Source organism: Stigmatopora nigra, unplaced genomic scaffold (assembly GCF_051989575.1).
Source record: "Stigmatopora nigra isolate UIUO_SnigA unplaced genomic scaffold, RoL_Snig_1.1 HiC_scaffold_26, whole genome shotgun sequence".
NCBI classification, from domain to species: domain Eukaryota; kingdom Metazoa; phylum Chordata; class Actinopteri; order Syngnathiformes; family Syngnathidae; genus Stigmatopora; species Stigmatopora nigra.
Genome location: NW_027551605.1, coordinates 295,615 through 321,687, shown reverse-complemented (window position 1 = coordinate 321,687; position 26,073 = coordinate 295,615). Strand labels below are relative to the sequence as shown.

General features: G+C 42.1%; 4 protein-coding genes across 7 annotated transcripts; 3 read left to right on the top strand and 1 right to left on the bottom strand.

The window, feature by feature from the left end:
• The first annotated feature begins 6 nt into the window (after positions 1 to 6).
• On the top strand, positions 7 to 7,937 carry gen1 (GEN1 Holliday junction 5' flap endonuclease). 2 transcript variants are annotated; one of them, XM_077711434.1, is made up of 15 exons: positions 7 to 496; positions 647 to 839; positions 906 to 1,082; positions 1,444 to 1,554; positions 1,692 to 1,765; positions 1,858 to 1,943; positions 2,251 to 2,401; positions 2,511 to 2,547; positions 2,629 to 2,709; positions 2,789 to 2,919; positions 3,011 to 3,072; positions 3,575 to 3,724; positions 4,549 to 5,456; positions 5,518 to 5,627; positions 7,710 to 7,937. In XM_077711434.1, exons 1-14 carry the CDS (start codon positions 336 to 338, stop codon positions 5,587 to 5,589), a joined length of 2,394 nt encoding a protein of 797 aa, XP_077567560.1. In that variant the 5' UTR covers positions 7 to 335; the 3' UTR covers positions 5,590 to 5,627; positions 7,710 to 7,937. The 2 variants fall into 2 exon arrangements, with proteins under 2 accessions (XP_077567560.1, XP_077567559.1); XM_077711433.1 differs by having other exon boundaries at positions 4,549 to 5,627.
• On the top strand, positions 6,690 to 7,499 carry msgn1 (mesogenin 1). The gene has a single exon (XM_077711438.1). The coding sequence runs from the start codon at positions 6,720 to 6,722 to the stop codon at positions 7,170 to 7,172; it is 453 nt and encodes a 150-aa protein (XP_077567564.1). The 5' UTR covers positions 6,690 to 6,719; the 3' UTR covers positions 7,173 to 7,499.
• On the bottom strand, positions 7,657 to 9,157 carry mrps10 (mitochondrial ribosomal protein S10). The gene is made up of 8 exons (XM_077711437.1): positions 9,027 to 9,157; positions 8,797 to 8,928; positions 8,613 to 8,665; positions 8,420 to 8,486; positions 8,205 to 8,344; positions 8,004 to 8,112; positions 7,838 to 7,927; positions 7,657 to 7,764 (listed from the first exon to the last, which is right to left on the bottom strand). The coding sequence occupies exons 2-8, from the start codon at positions 8,866 to 8,868 to the stop codon at positions 7,678 to 7,680; spliced, it is 618 nt and encodes a 205-aa protein (XP_077567563.1). The 5' UTR covers positions 8,869 to 8,928; positions 9,027 to 9,157; the 3' UTR covers positions 7,657 to 7,677.
• tulp4a (TUB like protein 4a) lies at positions 9,110 to 25,895 on the top strand. Of its 3 annotated transcripts, none has more exons than XM_077711431.1 (14): positions 9,110 to 9,210; positions 10,700 to 11,406; positions 16,979 to 17,107; positions 17,178 to 17,339; positions 17,414 to 17,594; positions 17,864 to 17,971; positions 18,035 to 18,201; positions 18,690 to 18,914; positions 18,983 to 19,214; positions 19,305 to 19,449; positions 19,610 to 19,781; positions 19,872 to 19,965; positions 20,089 to 23,534; positions 23,614 to 25,895. In XM_077711431.1, exons 2-14 carry the CDS (start codon positions 11,155 to 11,157, stop codon positions 23,728 to 23,730), a joined length of 5,430 nt encoding a protein of 1,809 aa, XP_077567557.1. In that variant the 5' UTR covers positions 9,110 to 9,210; positions 10,700 to 11,154; the 3' UTR covers positions 23,731 to 25,895. The 3 variants fall into 3 exon arrangements, with proteins under 3 accessions (XP_077567557.1, XP_077567558.1, XP_077567556.1); XM_077711432.1 differs by having other exon boundaries at positions 18,980 to 19,214; positions 19,637 to 19,781; XM_077711430.1 differs by having other exon boundaries at positions 18,980 to 19,214.
• The last annotated feature ends 178 nt before the right edge of the window (positions 25,896 to 26,073 follow it).

The window sequence follows — 26,073 nt, the reverse complement described above, 5'->3', positions numbered from 1 at the left end:
GTGACGTTTACGCATTAGGATATGGCGGCGTTCCGTTTTGTTCATGTGCTTCCTATTTTTGCAATTTACAACTGAATGGTCGTTTTATTGTATGCGTATACTATTATCAATAATTTATTCAGATAAGTAATCATAATGTAAATCTATTCAAATTATTTTCAAAAATATATTATCTTTGCTGTAAAATAGAAAAGCTTTCTGGTCAGGATGTAAGCGAAATAGGTTGCAGCCCGAGAGGCGCCTACTTTTTGAAAACTCAATTGTTTGTATGTATCCAGTCGCTGTCATTCATCCCCATTTCATTTTACCGCATATAAAAACATAGTACAGTAGAAATGGGTGTACACGATCTGTGGTCTATTGTCGAGCCTGTTCGCGAATCGGTCCCACTGTACAGTTTGACTGGGAAGACGCTGGCGGTTGATCTGAGTTTGTGGATTTGCGAGGCCCAGCATGTCCAAGCAATGATGGGCAGAGTCACGAAGCCCCATTTGAGGTAATACTGTACACGCGCACATGGTTGAGTACACTTTGGCATCTATAACATTCTCTAAATGTCCGGGTTTTTTGGGGGTTGAAATGTCATCTGTAACCGGACTATGAACATTTGATAGTATCTTGCTAATTAAGCGATGATTATACACAGGAATCTATTTTTCCGTGTGTCTTCCCTCGTGCTGATGGGGGTGAAGTTGGTGTTCGTCATGGAAGGAGAAGCTCCAAAACTGAAAGCAGAGACTATGAGCCAAAGGGTTGCTCACCGATTTGGAGGCAAACAAAAAGTCTGTAAATCATCAACTAACACCAGCAGAGGGCGCTTTAACGCAGTGCTCCGAGAGGTAGGTTTTATTTTGGAATGGCAGTCAACATAAAATGACCATGTTATCCATCATCCCTGTTTGTAGTGTGCAGAAATGTTGGACTACCTTGGAGTGCCGTGGGTGGTCGCAGCAGGGGAGGCTGAGGCCATGTGTGCATACTTGGACTCGAACCATCTTGTGGATGGTTGCATCACCAATGATGGAGATGTGTTCTTGTACGGTGCACGGACAGTCTACAGAAACTTCAATATCAACTCTAAAGTGTGTATGCTTATAAACTCTCGTTTATGCTTGAATAATGATCTGATATAAACCATCAGGGGATTTCAAAATGAGTAAATATTGTAAGTATTGTTAGAAAATCTGACAAAAATAATTCAACATTCTTGTTTATGTCCCAATACATGATCTGATTGCTTTATTATTACTAGGATTTTCTCTTGGTTTCAACACAAAAACTGTTTTTGAACAGGGGTGTATAGACTTTTTATGTCCACTGTAGTATTGTGCATTTACATGTTAGTACTTATTATGTATACAACATTGATAGGGAATGGTCCATCACTTTTTTTCCTTTTCACAGATGCTAATATACACCATGTTAATTCTCATATTTCCTCAGGACCCTCAAGTGGACTGCTACAAGACTTCACGTGTCCAAACCGAGCTGTCTCTCTCCAGAGAGAATCTTGTGGGTCTGGCGATCCTCCTCGGATGTGATTACATTCCCAAAGTACACACTTTTTATTCCCTTATCACAAATTTCCTTGAAATATCTTATTTAGTCATTTGAAGGCTATATCGCCACCCTACACATACACATTACTTGTTTTCATCTCCTGATGAATGTTTTTTTTAAACTCCTTTTAGGGAATTCCAGGTGTCGGGAAAGAGCACGCTCTCAGGCTGATACAGACTATCAAAGGGCAGACTCTCCTGCAGAGGTAGCATTTAAATAAAACAACAACAAAAAAACATTCACTGCTATGAAGGCAACAGAGTGGTGCGATGATGTCGCATGCGGTGATTCTCTCAGGTTCATGTGTTGGAAGGACGAAGCAGCGTGCCTGTCCCAGGGAGTCGCGAAGAAGCTTCCCCACTGCCACATATGTCGACATCCAGGTGAGTGGGCTTTGAACTCGGACTTCTCTTATTAGCCAAGATAACAGTAGGTTTAAAAAAAAAACTGTTTCAAACGTGTATTCAAAGACAAACTACAACAAAACCACTAAAGTCAAATACTGCTAATCAAACTTGGAGAACTTTATTACGCATTATGACTTGAAAACACAAATGTGGTTGACATACTGTACTTATAGGAATAGATTATAACAGTACTAGAGCAGTTAATTTTTATCCTATGTTAAAAACAACCAATATGTTTCTTCCTTTTTTTCCAATTGATTTATTTTCTTACTTTATCATTTAGGCTCAGTCAAAACACATGAACGCAGTGGCTGTGTGCTTTGCGACAGCGATCGATTCTGTCAACCTCAAGATTTTGACTACCAGTGTCCATGTGAGTGGCACCGCTCGGAACTTACCCGTCAAGCCCAGTCCATCGAGGCAAACGTCAAAAGGTATGTGGTCAATATAGCATCAATGTTAAAGAACATGCTTTGGAGTGGCAGCTAATACACTGCACATACTATAATATAAATGTATTGGTGTTGTTTTATACCTATTCAGGAAAACTCTCGCGAGCCAGCAGTTCCCGTTTACAGAGGTACAATTGTTTCCCCTACACTTCATTTTTCTTATTTCAGAACTTTTATCAAATGACTATTAAATTCCAATTTTATTGCAGATTATCAATGAGTTTCTGTTAACCAAGGATAAACCTGTCACACAATTTAAGAGAAGACAGCCAAACATGCTATCAATGCAGGTAAAGTCCTTTTTTTTACCATCATTTTGCTTATATATGACTCTAAATATCCTTTATCTTCACCCTATTTCCCTTTTAGAAATTTGCCTATGACAAAATGGAATGGCCAAGGCATTACACCAGCGAAAAAGTTTTAGTTCTGATGACCTATACAGAACTGATGAATAAAAAGTATGGCAGAATAATGCCACCACAAATAAAGCCCATCCGGTAACATCACATTTCGTTTGTCTTTAGTATTTAATCCAATTTTTTTTAATGAAATGTTGAACTATATTCTCTTTTCTCCTATAAAAAAAAGGATATTCAAACAACGAGTGAAGAATTCAGTTTCTTGCTACGAAGTCATCTGGAGCACACCAGGCAAGTTAAAGCACATATACACACACATACAAACATCCTCTGGGATTGATTGACAGCCCTGCTGCATAGCCCAATGTTGAGTTTGTGGTGTGGGGATGTAGGAAACTGCTGGGGGTTGTTAGTGACTGACTGTGAGGTATACGCCTCAGAGGTGGCAGATCACTCACAACCGCCGCTAGGTGCTAAACCGGCTTCCTCCCCGTGCTGGGAAATCCGTCATATCCAAGTCTTGCTCACTAACAAGCCAATCACCTCCTGTAATTATATACTAATAAGTACAAATAAATTGTGATTAATACTATACTCACCTATTCATTTGAGTTCCAGGAATACACAATTTAAAAATAATGCTAAGAATTATTAAAGCAGGATTTCCATTGAACTTGAAAAGGTTGTACGATTTTTTTTTGAGGGTGCTGGTAAAAATCTCACTTGATAGAAATGCTAAATTTTAAAAGAAAGTGTTAAAACAAATGGTCCTTTTATTGTGCATATGCTGCAGATCATTACGTGTTTCCAGAGGAGCGTCCCGCCAAAGATCAGCACGAGGTCAGGTCGTTGGAGGAGGAGAACCTCTTCAAGGTGGCTTTCCCGGAACTGGTGGAGACTTATTTGGAGGAGAAAGCGTTAGCTGAAGAAAACAAGACAAAAAGTAAGGAAATTTTTTGCTTTTATGTTTTTTTTCAGTCCAAAAGCATTCATCCTTCCAATATAGTCAACGCGCCAATAACGAGTGGACGAAATGTCCTGATCAAAGGCACCTGGAGCGTTGGCTTGTTTTTGTAAGAGAGGCCATTACGGCTGCTCCGACACCCCGGCATGTTAGTTTGACAGCTCAGCCAGCGCACATCAAAGACTCGGGTGGAGCCGCGAGGTGTCTCCCGGTTTTGATTGTTTCGCTGTCACTTGTTCACTTGAAGCAGGGTTCGGATTCACCTTGCCTTGTGTACGGGAAGGAAAACTGGCATCCCACATAGAACATTGAAGCCATTTGAAATCTAGAGTAGAAAGTTAGAACAGTCCCATCTACCTTCACTAAACAAAAATGTCACAAAATGTCTAAATACAGGCATATTTCTGTATTTTCCGGACTATAAGTTCCACTTTTTCTGGGGTAGTTTAGCTTGGCCTGCAACTGATACTCAAATACAAACCTATGTCTTTTTTTCTAGTCTGATCACCAACATCTTTATTATTATTTATATTTTTAGGTGATCGTGATCCCAAAAACTATAAAAACATGTTACATTAATATAACCCTATTTTGCTAATACTTAAGCATCTATTGTGTTTTTCTGGGTTTCTGATAACCATAATAACTGATTAGAAAAACTGCCCCCCAAAAATGCAAGACCTACTCCACTGCAACTTTAATACTTAGATTTATTAGGTACTATTAATGTGAAGATTATGCTATGTATTCCCATTGAAGGTAGAAATAGATATATGATTCTAACATGGCTGTGCCTCTTTCAGAAAAGAAACCAAAGAATAAAAAGGAGAAGACGTCTGAGAAATCCGAGGATGTTTCGGAGCTCTTAGCACAGATGACCCTTCAGAGCTCCCCTCCTAAAAAATCAATCAAGCAAACAGCACCTGCCAACCTTCCAAAGATCCAGGAAGCGCTTTTATTAGAAACACCTCCGCACTATAAAAAACATCAGCCACTCCAGGAGAATTGTCCTCGTAAGCCTCATTCTCAGGGAGATTGCTCAGCGTCCCCTTCCACTGTTATCGAAGCCCTCCACCTCAGTGACATCGATTGGGACTCTTCATCGTTCACTATGCCGGACGTGGTGGAAGTCGAAAGGAACATTTCAGCACCTCGGACAGCTAATTCTGGCAGTGAACGATGTATCACTGAAGTTCCTCTCAGGGAAAGATTGCTTATGCGAAATGCAACCATAGCATGCCAAGAAATTTCCCCCAAACAACTGAACACCCACATGCCAGTCTTAAAACCCATACCACACACCCAAAAAGACAGCAACTGTCTTAAAATATCAGCAAAGCCACCTTCAAACAAAAAAATGGAAAGTGAAACAAACACATCCGTTCAAAATCAGACTCAGGCTAATGAGAGACAACCTAAGTACAAATTTGTCCGAGGGGCAGCCGCAAAAGTGCAGAGGTCCCTCTCCGAGCCATGTAAGGCAGAAAAAGACACAAAGGCCACTGTCAAGAAGAGTGTGTGCATGACTGTGGGTTCCTCCAGTGAGGACAGTGATGAGGAAAACCGGAATATCAGAAATCAGAGAACCACCAAGACCAAAAACCCACACAAATCTGTTTCAGGACGACAACAAAAAAGCAAAAGTGAACATGTCCATAATGCAATGCCCCAAAGTGTGCAAATAACAGAAAACTTTAAAAGTACAGGCCAGGTAGATGCAGAATTTGATGATGTGTTTCCCACTACACCGTCGTCACCCATCTTTGTCGTAGATAGCGACGATTCCGTCATTGGTGTGGATAGTCCTTTACCGCTTGCCGAGAGACTCAGGCTCAAGTTCCTAAAGTAAAAAGCAGCATGACAAAAGTCATCATAATTCAAGGTCAGTAAACATCTGCAAGTAAGTAAATATATTCAAAACTAATTTGTTTTGCTCCACCACCTCAATACTTAAGAACAGCGATTATCATTCAATTCTGCTGGTAGGGAAAATGAATGGAAGGTACAATTTCTGAATTATGTGTCCTTTAAAGACACCCAAGAGGTCTGAGATTTTGCGTTTACAGCCCTCTGCTGTGGGTCCCCTTGATCATGAGTGAGGCCTTGCACACCTTTTCAGACATAAAAGGTCTGGCTTGAATTCGGTGACAGCTGCATCCTCTTTCTTCACTGGCTAGTTTAACCCCAAACTCTTATTTTTATATGTTGCATGGCATAATTTAAGTTTATAACATCCAAAATGAAAAAAAAACATTTGTAAAGTGCTGCAATGATACACAAAAGTATCAATTACACATTTTTTGTATATTCGGTCTGACAACTGTTTCACATCTTATATAAACCCTTTATTTTGGTAGCAAGTTTGTTTTTCATTGTTATATCAATGTAATTCAGTGTTTTTTCCAAATTGCTGCCCATTATTATCAATGCATACATGGTTTAATGTTTTGTTGGTCTTTTTAATATTTCCTTTGGCCTTTACTAATGTTTTTTGACAAAAAAATAAGGTCATTTCAACATTGATGTTCAATTAATTACAATGTCGTTTGGAGCAAACTAGTTGTTGAGATGCATATGCATTATAACACTGTCTCCCAAATGTTTTGGGGGTCCTGTGGTGGGCCTGCCCTTCATTAGGCACATCACATCAAACCGATAATTGTCGCCGTGCAGACTTTAAAGGCCCATCTCCCACAAAGGGGAATCTAATTATTTGTCTTTCTGTCGCATTATCCGCCTATTAGCCTTATTCGCACCTCAGTGACAACGAACGACGTCCTTCGCGAAGGTCGCATTTTGCCACTTGGGCTTCGCTTTGAACTCGTTTTTTTCCGCCTCAGCTGTGAACCCATAAACCTCCTGAGATGCGCCCGCGTATAAAAACAAAACAAAAAAAACCCACAAAAAGAAACGTAGTCTCCCCCGAGAGAGCCGATCGTTTGCCGTCAGCATCTGTGGATGCGATTTGCTCGACATGGATCTCCAAGTCGCAACAGCCGAAATCCTCCGAGAATGGACGGTCGCGGACTCTTTCCAATCCGGGGAGACACTACAGTCTTGCTCCCCGGAGTCGTCTTCTTCCTCCTCCTCTGCGGACTCGGGTTGCTCCTCGCCGGAGATGTTCTTCTCCGGTGGACACCAGGAGATGGGATTCGACTTTCCCCGGAAAGGGTGCTCCTCCGGCTCTGGATCTGGGTCCAAGACCCCCAGGATGGAAGGCAGAATCAGGATGTCCACTAAAAGACGAGTCAAGGCGAGCGAGAGGGAGAAATTGAGGATGAGAAGCCTCGCTGAGGCTCTCCATCAACTTCGGGATTATCTTCCACCGGATTATATCAAGAGAGGTCAACCTATGACCAAAATTCAAACCCTCAAATGTGCTATCGAGTACATTAACAAGCTCTCGGAAATATTGAGCCATGAGTAAAAAGTGAACATTTATGCACATCAACGCCAAACTCTCCAAAAAGATTCCTTCTTTTTCTGCTCATTTTGGGACTTTTTTTTAATACACCATAATAAGTGTGCTTGGATTTATTATGGATTTGTTTAATTGCCCTGCCTTGATGTAAATATTGTTTCAAGGGCACTTATTGTTTTCATGTGAACTGTGGAGAGAAAATTGATGATTTGTTACAATAGTGTCTGTTAAAAAGGTGATTCTTATTGTTTTTATTCATGTGGCATTACTTGAGAGACAGCACATGATGTTATCTGTGCTACTATTAGATTAAAATAAACATTTTCATATTCATATTTTTGTCTTGTTTCAATTTGTATTTTGTCATTTTATATTGTTTTATTCTAAACTTGTCCAATCAGGATGCTAAATAGGAAAATAATGTCCTATCTTGTGCTGACTTTTTTCTGCGCCTCCTACTGTCCAAAATAGAGACTAAAAAGCATGTGAATTCATCTTTGCAGGTATACATTTATTGACTAGACTTTTGTGTTTCCTCCAAAGCTTCATCATTCCATATAGGCTTTTGGATGTGCTCCGGGATTTTCTCCAAGGCAATCTGGTAACAAAAAGCAAAAAGATGAGGATTCATAACATCTACAGTTCAGGTATTCAACAATAACTAAACTCACTTTTGTCACTTGCATGGCTACACTTTCAGGGAGGTTCCTTTGAATATATTCCAAATACACCCGAGCTGTAGAGCCCGTTAAATGAGACAGCTATAAAACAAAAGACAAATTCATATAATACCGCATTGGTTAACTTGTTTACTACCAGTAACTTGACTTTATTTACCTCAATGCATCTGTAGTGTGTCCTCATCTCATACTGAACCCGATGTTTTTTGAAAATGTGGACAGACTTCAGCAATGTAAACCTTTCCATGTCTTTAGGAGGTTCAGAACTTAAACCAGAGTAGAAAAGAATACAAACAAAATTACTATGATAAGACAAGACTTGTTGGGTTGAGTCACAGCACATATTACTGCAACTTACACTTTGTCAATGTTTATCCCGAGTTCTTTGGCTGCCATCGTTACGAAATACTCGTAGCTGTCCAACACGGCTCTGTCGTGAGCTTTAACTTGAATGGTCACCTTTTGGAATAGCGTATCGGGCTCATCCGTCACAGTGATCTGTAAAATAAGAACATATAACTGTGTGAGGTGAATTGATCATTTCAGTGTTGGGGAAAGTTGAATACAACTCACTGGTGATGATGCTATTTTTAAAAACACTGAGGATGTGTGGAAGGATGAGCTCAAAGGAAGATGCCTCCTGCAAAGAATTGGACATTCTTTTATTATTACGTTTTTGACAGCATGCAAATGACATGGATCAGTGTTTTTTTATCTTTATAGATCATTATTTTTTCAAGATCTCAGTAATTAGACATATGCCTACCGAATTGTAAGCCATTTCTTCTGTCCTGCACAATGATCAGTGACTCTGGACCCCTACAAAACATTCACATATTAGCAGACGCAAGGATGGAAGTCACCACAGATACACATTACGCACATACTTCAATTGGTCACACACTTACAAATACGCCCAACAAGTGCAATATTACGCGTTAAAACATTACCAAATGTGGCATTCTGCTCAGTATCCTTGCCAGGGAGCAGAATTCTCTCCGGAGAGCCATGGAAGCTGCCATGTTGGAGTGCCATACGAGGAAACAGACGCATCACGTCTCACACTGCTGCCCTCCTGTGGCCTGGAAGGTACATAACAACAACATGTGCTATAAATAACAATGCTCTCAGTAAAACCACTCATGGGTTCGATCTAGCAAATAAAACTTGAATAATATACATTTTTAACTTGTTATCTGCAGGGAGGACATTTTCAACGTGGATATTTTATGCTTTGATATGCTTGAACGTGACGAGCGTGCGTCATGTGGTTGTCACGTGACCCAGCTGTCGGGGCCCTGTTGCCAGCTTCGATGCTGCGGCTCTGCTGAGACAGTACGGAGAGATCAGCGACTACAGCCGAGGTAAGCTTCCGATCTCACCCTATCCACTCTACATTTGCCACACAAACACCTCAGATGCCACCCCTTGTTCTATCTAGTTGTCATTATATATTAAATGACTAAAATCCTTAGCTTGATTTAAAGAAAAACGCTAAATAAGTACTAAACTGGCAGTGCTAGTAGTAGCCGGTTAGCGAGCAGTGCCAGCGCGGATGGACAACCTCTGTTCACCGCCTTTGGCTGGTTCTGGATCAGCTATTGTTAGCGGGTCCGTTAGCCGCCTCTTTTTTTAATGACGATAATGACAGGGTAACAAATGCGGTCATCTGTTGCGTCATCATAACCTAAAGATTTGAAAAGGAAGGATCGAAAGGAAAATTTGTGCTTTTGTTATATGGGGAGATGTTTTGATGCTCTCGATGGACTAGGCGCTCCAACACATAGCAGCATTTGAACGTGGATTGTATTGTCCTGCACCGTTTTATTATTACCTCATCATCCATGGCATGCAGCTGTCACTTGGCTTGGATTTAAAACGACTGCAATGACCCATTTTTTTTTAGATTAATGCAGATGATTGCTGTTATGTGCTGGTTAGGGATTTCCATTGACATCACAAGGGGGAAAAACGACTATATACACCGGCATGTGACCCTAAATAACAGCATCTTCATTTGAGCTTAGGCATGGGTCCTCTTTTATAAAGGACATTGATGTTATAGGATGAAAAAATGCATTTTAAATCATTGATTCTTGCCTAGTATTTGCTGGGTGTGTCTAGATCTTCGGGTTCAGGATGGAGGACATCTCCAGAAATTTTGACTTGAAGGTCTGGAAATATATTGCTGATGTTCTGACATGGTGCAAGGTTAGGGTTTCTCTTGCAATGGCTAGACAAAGCGGATATGTTCAGACGCAAAGCATTCCACAAGCCTTTGTTAATTAAAACGGAGCCTAAAAATGATAACACGAGTCTTGTTCAATTATTCAGCAAGTCGTTAAAATCGTGCCGCTCCCAGAATGAGAAAATGCTATGAGTAATAGATGGATAATGAGGGAGTAATTTAGGCCAGTTTATTAATATTTATTTGTAGCAGTATCTGGATGGATTGGGGTTTAACAGTCTGACAATCAATCTATTAAATGTATACTAAGCTTCTCAATGATGCTTTTGTTTTCAAAACTGAAAATCCCTTTTTTTGCAGAATTCTGTATTACCAAAAAGATATAAAATGAAAGAATAGAATAGCCCTTTTTTATGGGCCAATACCTAATCTGAAAAGAATATCCATATTGGTTAAAATAAAACTCCTTTGTTCACGAAAAGTGGCTAAATAATAGTTTACGAAGCTTTTTTTAGGTGCTGAATCTTTGCCTTATTTGCTAAAGTGGTTCCAAGGGCTAATTTCAAGCCACCTTGTTAATATTTCACAAAAGCTGTAGGGTGTTTATTTATGAGCTTTCCTAAGTGGTGCTGCGATTTGTCTGTTTTTCCTCTGGCTTGCCACAGTGGGATGCCCGAGGTTTGCCGGAGTTATGACGTTACCGGGAGGGGCGGTCCTCCTGCGGGGTTACGACTGATGGAAAGGAGTCCCTCCTCCTCCTTCTCCTCCTCCTCCTCCTCCTCTCGCTGCCAGGATCGGATGATGAGGACGAAGCACGACGGCAGCGACACGCAAGCCTCGCCGGGATCGTACACCAGCAGTAGGACATGTTGAGCCGATCTTTACTCGCGTTTCTTTGGCGATCTCCAGTCATGACAAGTGCCTTCCCAACACGGATTTTCCAACTTTTCTGACGTTATTGGGACCCTCAGAGAGAGGTTTTCACTGATGTCCAGGGACTCGCATATACTATGCACCGTTGCTGTCACACACTCATCACTGTAACCTCAGCACGGGACTCTTGAAGGGAGGACCCCTCACCCACGCACAAGGTAGCTTCTCCTGGCACCACCACGCAGGGATGTTCGCCTCCGTGGAGCACGGTCCGGTCCTCTGCAGCGACTCCAACATCCTGTGCCTGTCCTGGAAGGGCCGGGTGCCCAAGAGTGAGAAGGAGAAGCCAGTATGCCGGAAGCGCTACTACGAGGAAGGCTGGCTGGCCACCGGGAACGGACGGGGGGTCGTCGGCGTCACGTTTACATCCAGTCATTGCAGGAGGGACCGGCCCACCCCACAGAGGGTCAATTTTAACCTCAGAGGGCACAACAGTGAGGTAAGAGAATTATATATTTTTTATTTTAATGAATACTTTTTTCTCCAATCATAAATTTAATATATGAATAGTTTAGGTGATGTCAGTTTATATTTTTGAGAACATTATTTCCTCATCTTCATATAAATATTTAGATAATTTGAGTTTACCTACAAAGTGTTATCTTTAAGCTCTAAAATATGCACACAAATGTATGTTTTCATAAGTCAGGGTACTTCTAAGGTAGGAGTCGGGAACCTTTTTGACGAAAAGAGCCATAAACAATTCATATTATCAAACATTATTCCTTGAGAGCCATATTCAAAATGTAAAAGTAAAAATACATGAAAATGTAAGCATTTATTATTCATTTCACCACTTAGAAAGTAAGGAAAAGTCTAAATTCCTTTGAGAACATTATTTCACTGTTGCTAATCAATAAGAGTATGCATACGGAAGAGTCTAATGAAGAAAAATATGATTTAAAAAGGCAGAGCCATATACACCCATCAATAGAGCCACATATGGCTCCTGAGCCATAGATTCCCTACCCCTATTCTAGGGTTTTGTTTTGTTACTTATTAAGAGTTGAAATACAAACGTGGGAAAACTGAGGCCCTTAAAAAGGATTAGTCAGAGTGGCTTGGATTTTTTTCAGGTAGACCTTTTCTACAGACTATCCTGATCTTCTAATAGGCATCTTGTTCCTGTTTCACAATTCCCTCTAAGTTTAAGTTAGAGATAATTAGAAGGGAAAGACCTTCAAAAAGAATGCCACTGAAATTGGACCTAGTTTTTTCACCAGCCTGACTAGTCTAATGACAAACTTCAAACTTCACAAGCTCCTGTCTGTTGTGCCATCCTTACAAAAAACATAAGATGAGAATATTTTTATATCTGCCTTTTTTTGCTACTTTACAGAATAATTCCTCTGATTCAAAATAGATCAACACATCGTTTGAGAAGCCTTCTTGCCGCTCTTCCCCCCCCCCCTCTTGACAGCATCTATTCATTCCACACCAGCTCTGAAAATATGAGAGTAACTTGACAATGTCATTGTGAACCATTGTGTTGAGCCTTCCTTTCAACTGAAAATAGATACTACACTGGCACATTTTGTATTCATAGACATCCATCTTTCTGCCTTAAAGTACTCCTTTTGATGAATTATTCCAATTTTATAAGGTCGTGGTGATGTGAGAATAGACACTTTGGGCTTTGTAGGCATAATATTGTAAAGTTTAATCAGTAACTTGACGATGGTTCTCACAAAAAAGAAAATAAACAAGGTAAATAGTGGAGAAAAAACCCCATAGTTTAGCCTCTAACTCTGGTTAACGGACTATGTCTTTTTGCGGAGAGTAGAAAATCCTCCTTTCATCTCAAAGTACACTTTGTTTCGACTTGCCTGGCTGACCATGGATTTGTCTTTGAGTCTAATCAGTAGTTTGCCAATGGCCCATGGCTCTAGGGAATACAAGAGTAGCAAAAAAAGTGAGGCGTAATTATGGAGATTGAAGAACAGATCTTGCCTGTCACGCTTGACCGATTACTTTGCAAGAGCCATCTTGGAACAAAACACTAGTAGTACTGTAAATGAGTGGGGCTGCTATGGCCATAATGTATTGAAAAAGAAATAATCAACAACATGTTTTATTATTTTATGAATGAAAACACATTATTACTTCAGTCCAGGTCATTTTTCAAGTCTTTCTACCTTGATTATCGTGACTTGGGTGTCCCATTGTGTTCTTTAATTTTTTCTTATTGTCCCGTGTCATGTATTTTTCTTTGGTGCACACCCTGTGCTTTCTACCTGTCTGACCTCTTGACACATGCGATGCGCTTAAGAGGAGTAGCTTTTACTGCTCTAATCCATCCATGGAGCGGACAGAACACATTACATAACTGGCTGGACTGCCACGTCAGGTCCTTGCCCTCTTGGTTTGCGTCCAGCTGGAACGTGCTCCGGCACCCCACCACCCTGACAATAAACCATGCTACAGACGGTTGGATTTCAGTGAATGGTTTTATCACATCATTCTCACAGTTCTGACATCAAGGGTTCAATTCTGAGGCCCTTTATGATAATAACTAACATGCAAATGCTTATATCATAAATATAAATATAAATTCATTGTCACGTATAACTGAAGATCCTGGCAAACCTTTGTCTGGGTAACCAATGGTCCTCCAGCTATTTCCATGGCAACCAACACTGTCATTGACAATGACAATATTTCCATTCCTGCTAAAAACTATGGTCTTGCTCATATTTATAAAAATATAAGTGACCTTATGGGAATACAATAACACTTAGTAGGTATCTTATTTAATATCTAGCACCCTCAGAATCTCCCTTCCTCACAAGACAGCAGTTTTTTGCCTTATAGTAAATGAATGAAGCTTTCCAATCGGCTCACAATTCTTTTTTTTTTATTAAATACACAAATCCTCTTACATCCAAGTGAGCACGTCTTGTAAAACCATGGCAAAACAATCATGATATTGATAAAAAGTATGCATTTCTTTTGTCTGGGCTTCATGCCAGCAGCATTCAGTGTTGCCATAGACCTCCAATGTGACACTGCACCTTCTCAATGTCCTTTCACTTCTGCTGACTGGACCACCACCCCGCCGCTGCCCCTTGATTTGATTTAGCCTCCTCTTTTAACTTGCTGGGGTCAGCTAAGCGACAGGCTCTTTTGACAAAAAAGCACCACATGAGAAACACCATGGCAGCTTTCCAAAGGCAGCAAATATTAATGGATAAGTAGTATCCAATGATTTAAGGGATCAGAGAACCTGAACAGAGTCCTCTTATCTGATTACATTTAGGTCCAGAGAGGGGAAACATAAGGGAATAAATAAAAACATTGGCTTTAATTGCAAACCTTTGGAAACATATCATGTTCAGTCAACTCTGCAGGGAAAAGTGGTTTTCTTACTGGCTCGACTTTTCATTACTTGACATTGATTTAGTTATTCCCATTTTTGTACTCTACAACTCTGTTATTTTTACACAAAAACCACCCCACATAAAAGAGTCTTTTCCCGGAATGTAATGCATCCTGTAAAAAAAAAATCTGACCTTGAATGAAAGTTTAAAAGCTTTAAATATAATACTTAGGGATCTGTGACATGCTATAGTAATCTTATTAAATTCACAACCTTTTGCACGTGTTAATTTCTCCCTTTCTAATCATGATAGTGACGAGGATAATTGCCAAGTATTTGTTTACGTGATTTTCTGGGGTGATCCGCATCATCCTTCAGTGTCCTGCAGTGTCTTTATCCTTATCCTGTCTGTTTCCATGTGACGTGCGATCTCTAGCGACTTGCTGCGTCACAGCGAGGTGCTCAGCTGTCTTCCCGCGGGATGTCTGACCAGCTCGCACTAATCTCCACACCTTGCTAAATTTACACTCACATGTGCAGATTAGTCCCACCATGATGTAGAAGGTGGTTTGGGACATGACATGTGCCCATGATGGGTTTTTTTGGGGGGGGGCTCAATTAATTAACTTTAGTTCTTGTTTGGAAGAAAATGAGATGGATGCCCAAATGTATCATAAACTGCACCAGATTGGACCTTTTCTGGCATAAATATGATTTTAAAGTAAATTATCTTTCAGCACAAGAACGTACTATTAAATCTATGTTGTTGTGTGCAATGTTTAAACTAACTTTAGATTTTTTTAACATGTGTAATTGTGCAATGGCTCATTTAGATATTCCATTTTGACTTGCATCATATGTAGATATTGACATGATAACACTAGATAATATCATTTAACATGACTAAACACCTGTTTATTGCAGGGTATTTATTCCAAAACTAAAACAGCCATGAAATCTGAAGATAATTTGATGATAAATAAGATTTGGATTAATTGTGTATAATTTATCATGTTAGACAGAACCCAGCAATATTGCTGTAACCATGACAGATGATTATGATTAGCGTTATACTTTTGTTTTCCTGCAGACATACACCAGAGTAAATAAAATGTTATCCCTTTGCGGCAATCTAGTGTAATCCTCAGAACCCCCCTAAGAGTAATCAGTGTTGCAGCGTCTCAATCTTTATCCTCATTAAACAATACCCAGGTGGTGCATTGACACCCATGCAATTGAAATGCTCTTCAATGGAGGAAATTTCCAGTCAAGCACAAAACATTACGCTTCTTTATCGATGTGCCAACACTATTATGCCATAACAAAGTTAACAACCCTCTTGGAAAATGTTAAACAAACAAGGAAATGCAGTATTATGCATCAAACACAGTAATATAGGTTAACAGGGAGTTATATATCTACTATCTATATATGTATATATGTATAGGTATCTGTATATATATATGTATATGTACAGGTATACTATGTATATGTATAGGTACATGTATATTTACAGGTATATGTATATGTATATACATATATGTATATGTACAGGTATATGTATAGGTATATGTATGTATATGCAGATATATGTATATACATTAATATATAATTTTAAGAAAACAGTTAATACAGATCCTTTCTTTCAGTTGATGATTTCAGTTTTTCATATTTGAAAAAGATGGCTTTAAATGCCTTCTCTCATTAGGTGACCAACTATCTTACTCATTTAATGATGATTTTGCAAAGGGTGGGGATCACGATGACCAAGCCCACCCAATCTACATTAACTAAGAGGTTAGCAGTTGTCAGAGTCACACTCAGAAAGTGTAAGCCTGGCTAAAACGTGCCCCGTGTTGTGCCTGGGTGCATGTACGACCCACGTGCTTTGCTGAGGGAGAGCGGCGCTGCTCCCCGCTTAGGATTATTCCTCCGGGAATAGGCTGAGTCACGCCACTGAAGAACAGACAGATAGAAATGTATACACACACACACACACACATGCGCACACACACACACACACACACACAGACAGACACGAGCAGAAAAGCAGGGAAGAGCTTGAAGGCGGTGATGGGTTCTTTTGAGGTGACACTAAGTGATCCTTACTGTTAAATGTCAGCGATCATTCTTTCATTCCCCTGTTGATCGTCTTTGTGTGAAATAGTGAGCCATATAATTAAGTGGTGATACATTTTACTGTATTAGGGTGAAAACTAAAAAAAGAAAACCCACATGTTTAGAATCAGTTTTTTTTAACTGTAAGAAATGTTCCGTTTTTAAATATTTATGGTTCTGCAGAGTTGCAGGGCTTTTGCAACTTCGCCCTTTTGAGCCTAAGTGATGTCTCCCAATGTAGAATTATTACTTCTCACTGCTTTATATACTCTCCATTGACGTAGGAGTCATAAAACATCTATTTTTATCATAAAATGTCAATTTTGTGTAATACATCTGATAATTACAGTTCCTCTGAGGATTTTTCAAAATGAGGTTAACCTACTTAATGATATACTGTATAGTCATTTGGTTTAGTACTAAAATTAGCACAGTGTTAATGTGACCACTGGTGTGCTTTAGAGAGGTTTGGGTTGAAACATCCAATAGAAATTATGGGGAAAATTGCATGTTTTACAGATTTTTGTGTCCTCATGGCGCCTCAGTTCTAATTTTTTCGTCTTTCTGTCCATTTCAGGTGGTCCTGGTGCGATGGAATGAGCCCTTCCAGAAACTGGCCACCTGCGACACAGATGGTGGCATTTTTGTTTGGATCCAGTATGAAGGCCGCTGGTCCGTGGAGCTGGTCAATGACCGTGGAGCTCAGGTAGATCACCTTTCATCAATTCCACTATTATCATCAACGACATAACATTGAAGTTTTAACATCTCTGCAGGTCAGTGACTTCACTTGGTCACATGACGGCACTCAGGCCCTCATCTCCTACCGCGATGGCTTTGTGCTGGTGGGCTCCGTCAGTGGGCAAAGGCACTGGTCCTCTGAGATCAACCTGGAGAGTCAAATCACATGCGGTATTTGGACTCCTGATGACCAGCAGGTAAGAACCCTACTTCTTTCTTACTTAAATTCCCACCTAAACTCTTATTCTAATGCTTAACTGTCACTTTTTAGGTTTTGTTTGGCACTGCCGATGGACAGGTGATCGTGATGGACTGCCACGGGCGAATGCTGGCCCACATTTTACTGCACGAGTCGGACGGCATCCTCAGCATGTCGTGGAACTACCCCAATTTCCTAGTGGAGGACAGCAGCGGGAGTGACACGGATTCCGACGACTACCCCCCACAGCAAGGTGCGTCTCTCCAACAACGCTGACGTATTATTAGTCCAGCTGTTTTATTTACGGGATGCCAGAAAGCAGATGTGCTGCCATCTGTGAGCTCCCTCCCCCCATCCAATCAGCGCTCCCTAATGCTCTTATTGCATTGGATTTCCCAGTGCGTTACCAATTTGTGTTTTTCTATGTCTCCTCAGTTCACATTCTTTAATCAATGCCACAAAAAATACAACCACTCCTTCATATGAATCATTCTAAATGATAATATCATGCCTCTTTCTTAGTGCACAACCACAAACCTTTGCTGACAGTCAGCTTCACCTCTGGAGACATTAGCCTGATGAGCAACTATGATGACCTCTCACCCACCCTCATCCGCACTGGTTTAAAAGGTAATCATCTGCATTTTTCCTCTTCTATTATATGACTTTTATAATACTTCTCCTGCTCCTTAGATGTGGTCGCCCAGTGGTGCTCGCGGGGGGACCTTCTGGCGGTGGCTGGTATGGAGAGGACACTCCTTCCCCATGATCCATCTTGCCTTTCTCCTACCAGGAATGCCATTGTAAAGTTCTTTAATGTCCGGGGCGAACACATCTACTCACTAGAAACACCAGCACAGGTGAGCCATTGGGGGAAAACAAAGAAAAAGCATTTAGTAAATTAAGAATGATTCATTATTTTATTAGTAAATTAATTGTGTGCTTCTGTGATAGCCAATGAACTGTTTATTTAGGTAAACAGAATAAGGTCTTGAGAACTGTATTCATTTTAATCATTTTTTGTTGACATTTTTGAAGAAACAAAAAGGGAAAATCAGTAAATATTTTCATTTTTTAAATTTAATTTAGAAAAAAATGTACATTTAGTCTATTTTAATGATTTTAGTTTTTAATATTTCAGTAAAAACTGAATGAAAACAGTATTCTGCCATTTTTGTATTACAGAATTGCATTTAGGCAACATTGTTTCTGTTCTGGCGTGATGCCTCATGAAAAAGTCAAGCAATTATGGATATTTGGGTTATTGCTGGATTAAGAACAACTTTGAAATACTTGATTTCCACTGGGCATTCATGCACCGATTAAAAAGCCTCCATTTTTTTGGCAGCGACCCATCACTACCCTCTGCTGGGGCCACCGGGACTCCCGTCTCTTCCTGGCATGCGGCCCGGCGCTTTACGTGGTGCGCGTGGAACACCGCATCGCCAATCTGCAGCTCCTCTGCCAACAGGGCATCGCCACTGCGGTGAAAGAGGAAAAAGACGTGGCCAAACTCACCATTCCTTTACGTCTCTGTTCCTATGTCACTTCCGCTTTTATTCCCACCATCAAGGTAAGATTAGAAGGCTTCTTTCCACTCTCTTAGCGGTTGGCTACCACGCCTGTTTATCTCCCCAGCAGCCCATTCCAGACCCCAACAACATGCGTGACTTTGTGAGCTACCCGACAGCTGGTAACGAGCGTCTACATTGTACAATGAAGCGTACTGAGGATAACCCAGAGGTGGGGGGTCCGTGCTATACTCTATACTTGGAGTACTTAGGAGGTCTGGTACCCATCCTTAAAGGCAGACGGATAAGTAAATTGCGCCCGGAATTTGTCATTATGGATCCTAAGACAGATGGGAAAACCGGTAAGACGATTTCAAGTCTTTTTCCTTGAACCAGTATTGTTTGATTGCAAACACAGACATAAATTAAAATATGACTTTCTTTCTCTTTAGATGAAATATATGGCAACAGCTTGATCTCGGCAATGATTGACAGCTGTAATTGCTCAGACTCCAGTGACATTGAGCTAAGTGATGACTGGGTCGGAAAGAAATCTCCAAAGATATCACGGGGAAGTAAATCCCCCAAACTTCCCAGGTAGAATCACATGCACTTATTTGATGAATTTACTAACACAATTGTGTGGGTCTGTTAATACTGTGTTACTAGTTTGAATGGAATTTTCTACTTGGTTGATGTACTTCACTGCATGCCTAAACCATCTTTTCCCCCTTCCCATTTGTGACCTTCTCTGTAGAGACTTAGTTTGTCCCTTTACCAACAGAATCAACATTGATCCCAGGAAATCGCCCAAATTGTCTCGTACTTCACAGGAAGTATCGAGGTCGCCACGGCTACCCATTCGCAAACCTTCCATTGGGTCGCCCAGTCTAACACGGAGAGAGTTTCCTTTAGATGACATTACTCAGGTACTTGGAAAGTTTTATTTAAGCCAATAGTGGTGAAGCTATTCAAATGGAAAACTCTTTCTCATGAATGCTTTGTAATGTTTTTTTTAGCAAAACTACCTTGCTCAGGTCACATCCAATATTTGGGGAACAAAATTCAAGATTGTTGGCCTTGCTGCATTTTTGCCAACAAACTTGGGTGCAGGTAATCTATTAATACTGTTTTTCTAGATTTGAAATGTAAATACTGTAACACATTTTAACTGTAACACATAGAAATAGCATAGCAAATAAAATCTAAATCTGAAAATCCCTTGTCTTCCTTCAGTCATCTACAAAACCAGCCTCCTCCACCTGCAGCCCAGACAGATGACAATCTACCTGCCAGAGGTACGCAAGATCTCAATGGACTACATCAACCTGCCCGTTTTCAGCCCCAATGTCTTCAGCGAAGATGAAGACGACCTCCCCGTCTCAGGCCCCTCCGGTGGCGCAGACGACAACCCGCCATGTACCGTCAACATTCCCATTGCGCCAATCCACAGTCCCGCCCAGGCCATGTCCCCTGCCCAGAGCATTGGCCTTGTCCAGTCCTTGCTAGCCAATCAAAACGTTCAACTGGATGTTCTAACAAACCCCACGACAACCTCACCGGGAGCCAGCAATGCCGTTTCCGCTGCTTCCGACCAAAGCCAAGACACCGTCCTCACGGCACAGTACACAGTCCCCACCCGATACTCTAGTCCAGGTCAGGTCATCTTTGGAGGTCTGGACATGACTCGCCTCACAGTTGGAGCTGCGCAATCTCATCCGCCTTCCCAACAACAGCAGCTGCATTTACAACAACTCCAACACCATCAGCAACTACAGCAACAACAACAACTCCAACAGCAGCAGCAGCAACAACAACAACTCCAACTACAGCAACAACAACAATTACAGCAGCAGCAGCAACATCAACAACAACTCCAGCTACAGCAACAACAACTGCAGCTACAGCAACAGCAACAACAACTGCAGTTACAGCAACAGCAACACCAACTGCAGTTACAACAACAGCAACAACAACTGCAGTTACAGCAACAGCAACAACATCTGCAGCTACAGCAACAGCAACAACTACATATACAACAGCAACAGCAATTCCAACACATGCAGCAGCAGCAACAACAACATCATCAGCAACAGCTTCAGCAACATTTACTGCAACAGCATCTCCAACATCACCATCACCACCACCAACAACAACAGCAACAACAACAACAACTTCACAGTCAAATAGCTGTGCCCCTAATACCACCATCACAGATGTCAGGAGCAACCATGCTTCCGACCAGCGCCCTGCAGATTCAGATCCCTCACCCTCCGCCAGATCTAATCGTCGACAGAGGAGCCTCGGGTGAGCACGAGACCCTCCTGAAAATCAAAACCACGCGTTCAGGCCCTCAACTGGCCGAGGCTGACACGGTGGTATTCAGTGCGCCGCTTGAATTAAGTAAAATGAATCCCCCGCCTCCATATCCCGGAACCGTGGCGGCCGCGGTGGCAGCAGCGGCGGCCGCCGCTTCCATGTCGGCTTCCGGCGCATCCTCAAATGGTCCATCGGGGACAATTGGGGGAGCGGCTGGAACACCACCACCAGCTGAGCTCTGTGCAAAGAAGGGAGACTTCCAACTCTATTCACTTAGTCAGCAACAAGGCCAGTACCCCACTCCATTAGGCTATGAGAGAATCACCACCTTTGACAGCAGCGGGAACGTGGAGGAAGTCTGTCGTCCTCGAACCCGTCTCGTTTGTAATCAGAATGTCTACAATCTACAGGGGCCAGGAAGCTCTGCCACTCTCAGGGTCACCTCTTCATCCTCTTCTGCAGAAGGCAAGAAAATCCAACTGCCGTACAGCTCTGCCACCCTCAACAGGCTTACTGCACCTCGCTATTCCATACCAAGTGGAGATCCTCCCCCCTATCCGGACTCTGCCAATCAGAGCGGCGGCAGGAGTTCCGGACAGAAGCTGGACGCTAGTCTCATCCACAACACTTTAAGGAGGAATAGCCGGGAGGCAACCCTGAAAGTGTCCCAAATGTCAGAGCCTCCGAGACCTCTTCCACCTAAAGCGAAAAACAACCCTGCGTTGGCGGCGTCCTACCAGCAACGCATTCAAACGGCCTTGTACACGTGCAGTCAGTGTAGCAGCGGATCCAGTATCGGAGTCACAGCACCGGGCAGCGCCAATGGAATCGCAGGCGGTACCATCATCCGACAGGATTTTCCTCCAGGCAATGGTGCCCCACACAGCACCGTTATCGTACACTCCAACAGCGCCACCCCCTTGGCCTCGCAGTCCTCTTACAGCTTGCTCAGCGCACTAGAAGGATCCGGACCGGCGGCGGGGGGAGGCGGCAACAGAGACCACGTCGATTACGTCAATTCGGCGTTCATCGAGGACGAGACGCTCAATCATTCCCTCAGGCATTTGGCTGTGGGAGGAAATGATGCCTCAGGGTTGATCGTCAAACGCCCCCCACCCTATCAGTGGGACCCGGCCACCACAGAGGAGGTGTGGGTACCTCAAGAACGAGCCACAACGCTCAATCCCGCCCCTCACAAGCCACCCCCGCTTCTCCTCAGCCCCACCCAGCACTTGGACATGTCCAGGCTGCCTTATGTGCTGTCCCCCAAGTCTCCCACCACTCCCGGGGGCGTGTCTTTCCAAGCCACCACCGGCTATCAGATTTCTCTCCAGTATCCCGGAGCTCAGCTTCAACCGATCCTAACGTCGCCACGTCCTTGTTCCTCTCCAAAAGAAGTGGTGGCACCCGTGTCCCTCTCACAGCAAGATGCAACCATCGTCCTACCCGCTGGATACACTGCCAGTCTACCCAACATGACCTGCTGCCCTCTACCACCCATGTACCCCTCAGGAAGCACTTGTGCCGGGCTTCCCATCCCTCCCATTACCCTCCACACACCGTGGGGTACGTACAACCCGTGCCCCCCGTCGGCTAGTCCTGCCGTGCCTCTACCGCCTAAAGCTTCCCATATGGCGTTGGACAAAAATGCTCTTTCCCCACCTCCTCCATTGCCACCCCCACCTCCTCCGCCGTTGCCCCCAACGCAACCCCCACACACAGAAATGCAGAACCTTCCAGGCTTGCAAGAAGCCACGGCGGAAAGCGGGGAAGGTTTCCAAGAAGTGCTGTCCTTAGCCGAGAGCCCTGTTCCTCCTCGTTCTGAGAAGTTCAACAAAAAGAACCGCAAGAGGGCGGAGGGTCGGACGGAGGAGGCTAATGTGCCATCTTTAGCCGAAGGGAGCAAGTCCAAGAAGGAGGGCAGGACCCTGGGGGACTTTAACTCCCTCATTTCAAGTCCACGGTTAGGCGGGAGGGACAAAAAGAAGGTGAAGGGTCCCAAAGAGCAGCTCAAGGCTAAGAAGATGAGCAAGGCAGCGGCCAATAGCGAGTTCCAGGACAGCTCGGAGAGCGAGCCGGAGCTTTTCATCAGCGGGGATGAGCTCCTCAACCAGAGCCAGAGTGGGAAGAAAGGTTGGAAGACAAAGAGGAACCTCAGGGCCTCCAGCGAACTGGAGGAGATGAAGTGCCGCAAGGCCAACGAGAAGGAGGACCGAGGGCTGGGCAGCCAGGGATTTGTTTACGTCATGGCCAATAAGCAACCCTTGTGGAATGAGGCCACGCAGGTCTATCAGCTGGACTTTGGTGGACGGGTTACGCAGGAATCCGCTAAGAACTTTCAAATAGAACTTGAAGGCAGACAGGTAAGAAAACGGACTTAGTGTTGGGTTTTCAACTAGATAGATATATAAATATAGTATGTTTTTTTGTCTTTGTTTGCAGGTGATGCAATTCGGCCGCATTGACGGCAACGCCTACATCCTGGACTTTCAGTATCCCTTCTCCGCTGTGCAGGCCTTTGCGGTGGCCTTGGCTAACGTCACGCAACGTCTCAAATGAGACGCCACACCCAGGCCAGCCGAGATTGAAGGACGTCGCTAAAAGACACAAAAGGGAGCGACGGGATCCCTCTGCACTACACGATGCTGCCACTTGAGTCGCCGGTGCCCCGGGCCAGCACCCTGGCAGCCGTCATGCAAAATAAACGCTGCTCTAGTTAGTCCAGTCGACGCTTTTCCGCAAGTGTCCATGTGCGGTTTGGTTAGGATTTCTTTTGGATTTTGAATAGAAGAAAAGGAAGCAGCGGGAATACTTGAAAACTACACTCTGGTGATATGTTGTTTGTCACCAGAGCGCACGCAGGTACTACTGGCCACTTCAATCCATTGCTGTACAACACACCACTAGTCGATATAGATTTTTGGCTTTTAGGGGTGTTTTGAAACACCAAATGGTGGACAGTCGGCTTTTGATTTTTGCTCTTGGCCATTCCTTTTTCTACTGTCAGTTCACTTGCGTGTGACATTGAAATATGAGGATCCTTTTTGTGTTTTTGTTTGAAGGATAAGCGAAGAAAGATTAAGTTATGCGTACTGTACATTTGGAATCGTCACCATTGTTTTTTGGCCCCATCCTGTCTGCATGCATCTGCTTCCATTCAGGAGACAAAGTTGCGATATTTTCTTGTTATGACGTTCCTCCTGTCGTCACTTCCGTGAAGTGCGTTTGTTTCTCGACACCATCCCCACTCTTTAACACGGTTAAAAGAGGTGCAGGGAATATTTTTATACATTTCTCCCATAATCTCCTCAGACATAATAGACATATCACTCAAAAAATAGGTTATTTGGGAGGGAGGAATCAAGAGACTTGGATGACTTTGCCACTGTGTTTAATGCTGTAATACTGTTTTAAAGCAAAATTGAATATCTTATTTTGCTGATTTAAAAAAAGTCATCACACCAATGAAGGATGAAGCCAGTGGGTCGACTCTCCGGGTGGGGTTTTATCGCTTGTCTTTTATAGCAACATAACTTAATTAGTATGCTCAGTTTAAAAAAAAAAAAGTACAATTAGTTGCAACTGGTGCATTTTTCCCCATAAAATTATGAAAGAAAAGCTCACAAAAAGCCATCTGCTGTTGATATTGTTATGGTTGAACTTTCCAATATAGTAATGTGACTTTATGGTGGTTAAATACACTTTTAAAATATCAATATGATGACCCGTACCTCCTAAGAAAAGTAGAACATTTCCTAAAATCATGATATTACAGTCAGTTCAAATAACTCATAACTATTTGTAAGTAGTATTCCTTTTCAAAAAAAAAAAAACATTCTTATCTGAATTATTCTAAAGTTAACTGTTAAAAAATAATCTTCTAAAGTTATAAATTAGTACTCTTACAACTATTCTGTTGAAATGTGAAGTTTTCCCCTCAAATTTTTGTGCCAAAATACACTAATGCATAAGAAAAGCTGGAAAATTAACATTGAAACTTGTATCTGACCAAAATGAAATGCATGGTGTAAAATCTATCTATGTATAGTTGTGCAATATTTTTTTTCTGGAAAAAAAAAACGTGTTGGTTGTTGGCCCACTTCAAAAACAATCTTCTTTTGCATCCAGCATCTCAAGTTGCTGATCTTTTTTAATAAGCTCAATTCCTAAAGGAGATACATAACTGTACATTGTGGAGTTTTGAGCATTTAGCAATTTCTCCCCCCAATTTCTACTAGTTTTACCTGAATTGTAAGATGGAGCAAGTTAGTTAACTTTTGAATGGGGAGGGCATCCAGTACTGTTTTTATTGTCATGTTGTGTGTATGTATGTGTGTGTGTGTGTGTGTGTGTGCGTACATGTTTTTACATCTGCCTCATCAGTGTTGAATCCACTTTCACGGCTAATGACACGTTTACATCATTGTCACGCGTTCACAAAGTGCAAGCCTCTGAGCTCGGATCTATCAAGTAGGGCTTTTAAAGGTTTTCAACCTGATGTAGACACTGCAGGATGGGGCTTTTCTTTAGGAAAAGTATGTGCTCTGTATTTGTAGATGTAGACTTTAAAAGAGGGAGAGAGAGAAAAAAAAGAAGAAAAAAAGTCCAATTTAGTGACTGAACGTTTTTAGTGAATGGATTAGTTAAAGCATGCCAATGTAAATTATTTTATAATTGTATATGTCATGCATCTTTTGAATAAAACCAGTCTGTTGCCAAAAAAATGTCAACATTTCTGTCTGGTGCAAATGAGCAGTTGCTCATCCTTCTCTTGGTTTGCATGAATTTTCTAAACATAACATGATATTAAATATAAACCTTACAGGGCTACTAGGAAAACTCAGAAATTGTTTTAGATTTATAGTTTAAAAAAATCTTGCCCTTAATTTATAAATTCAAGCA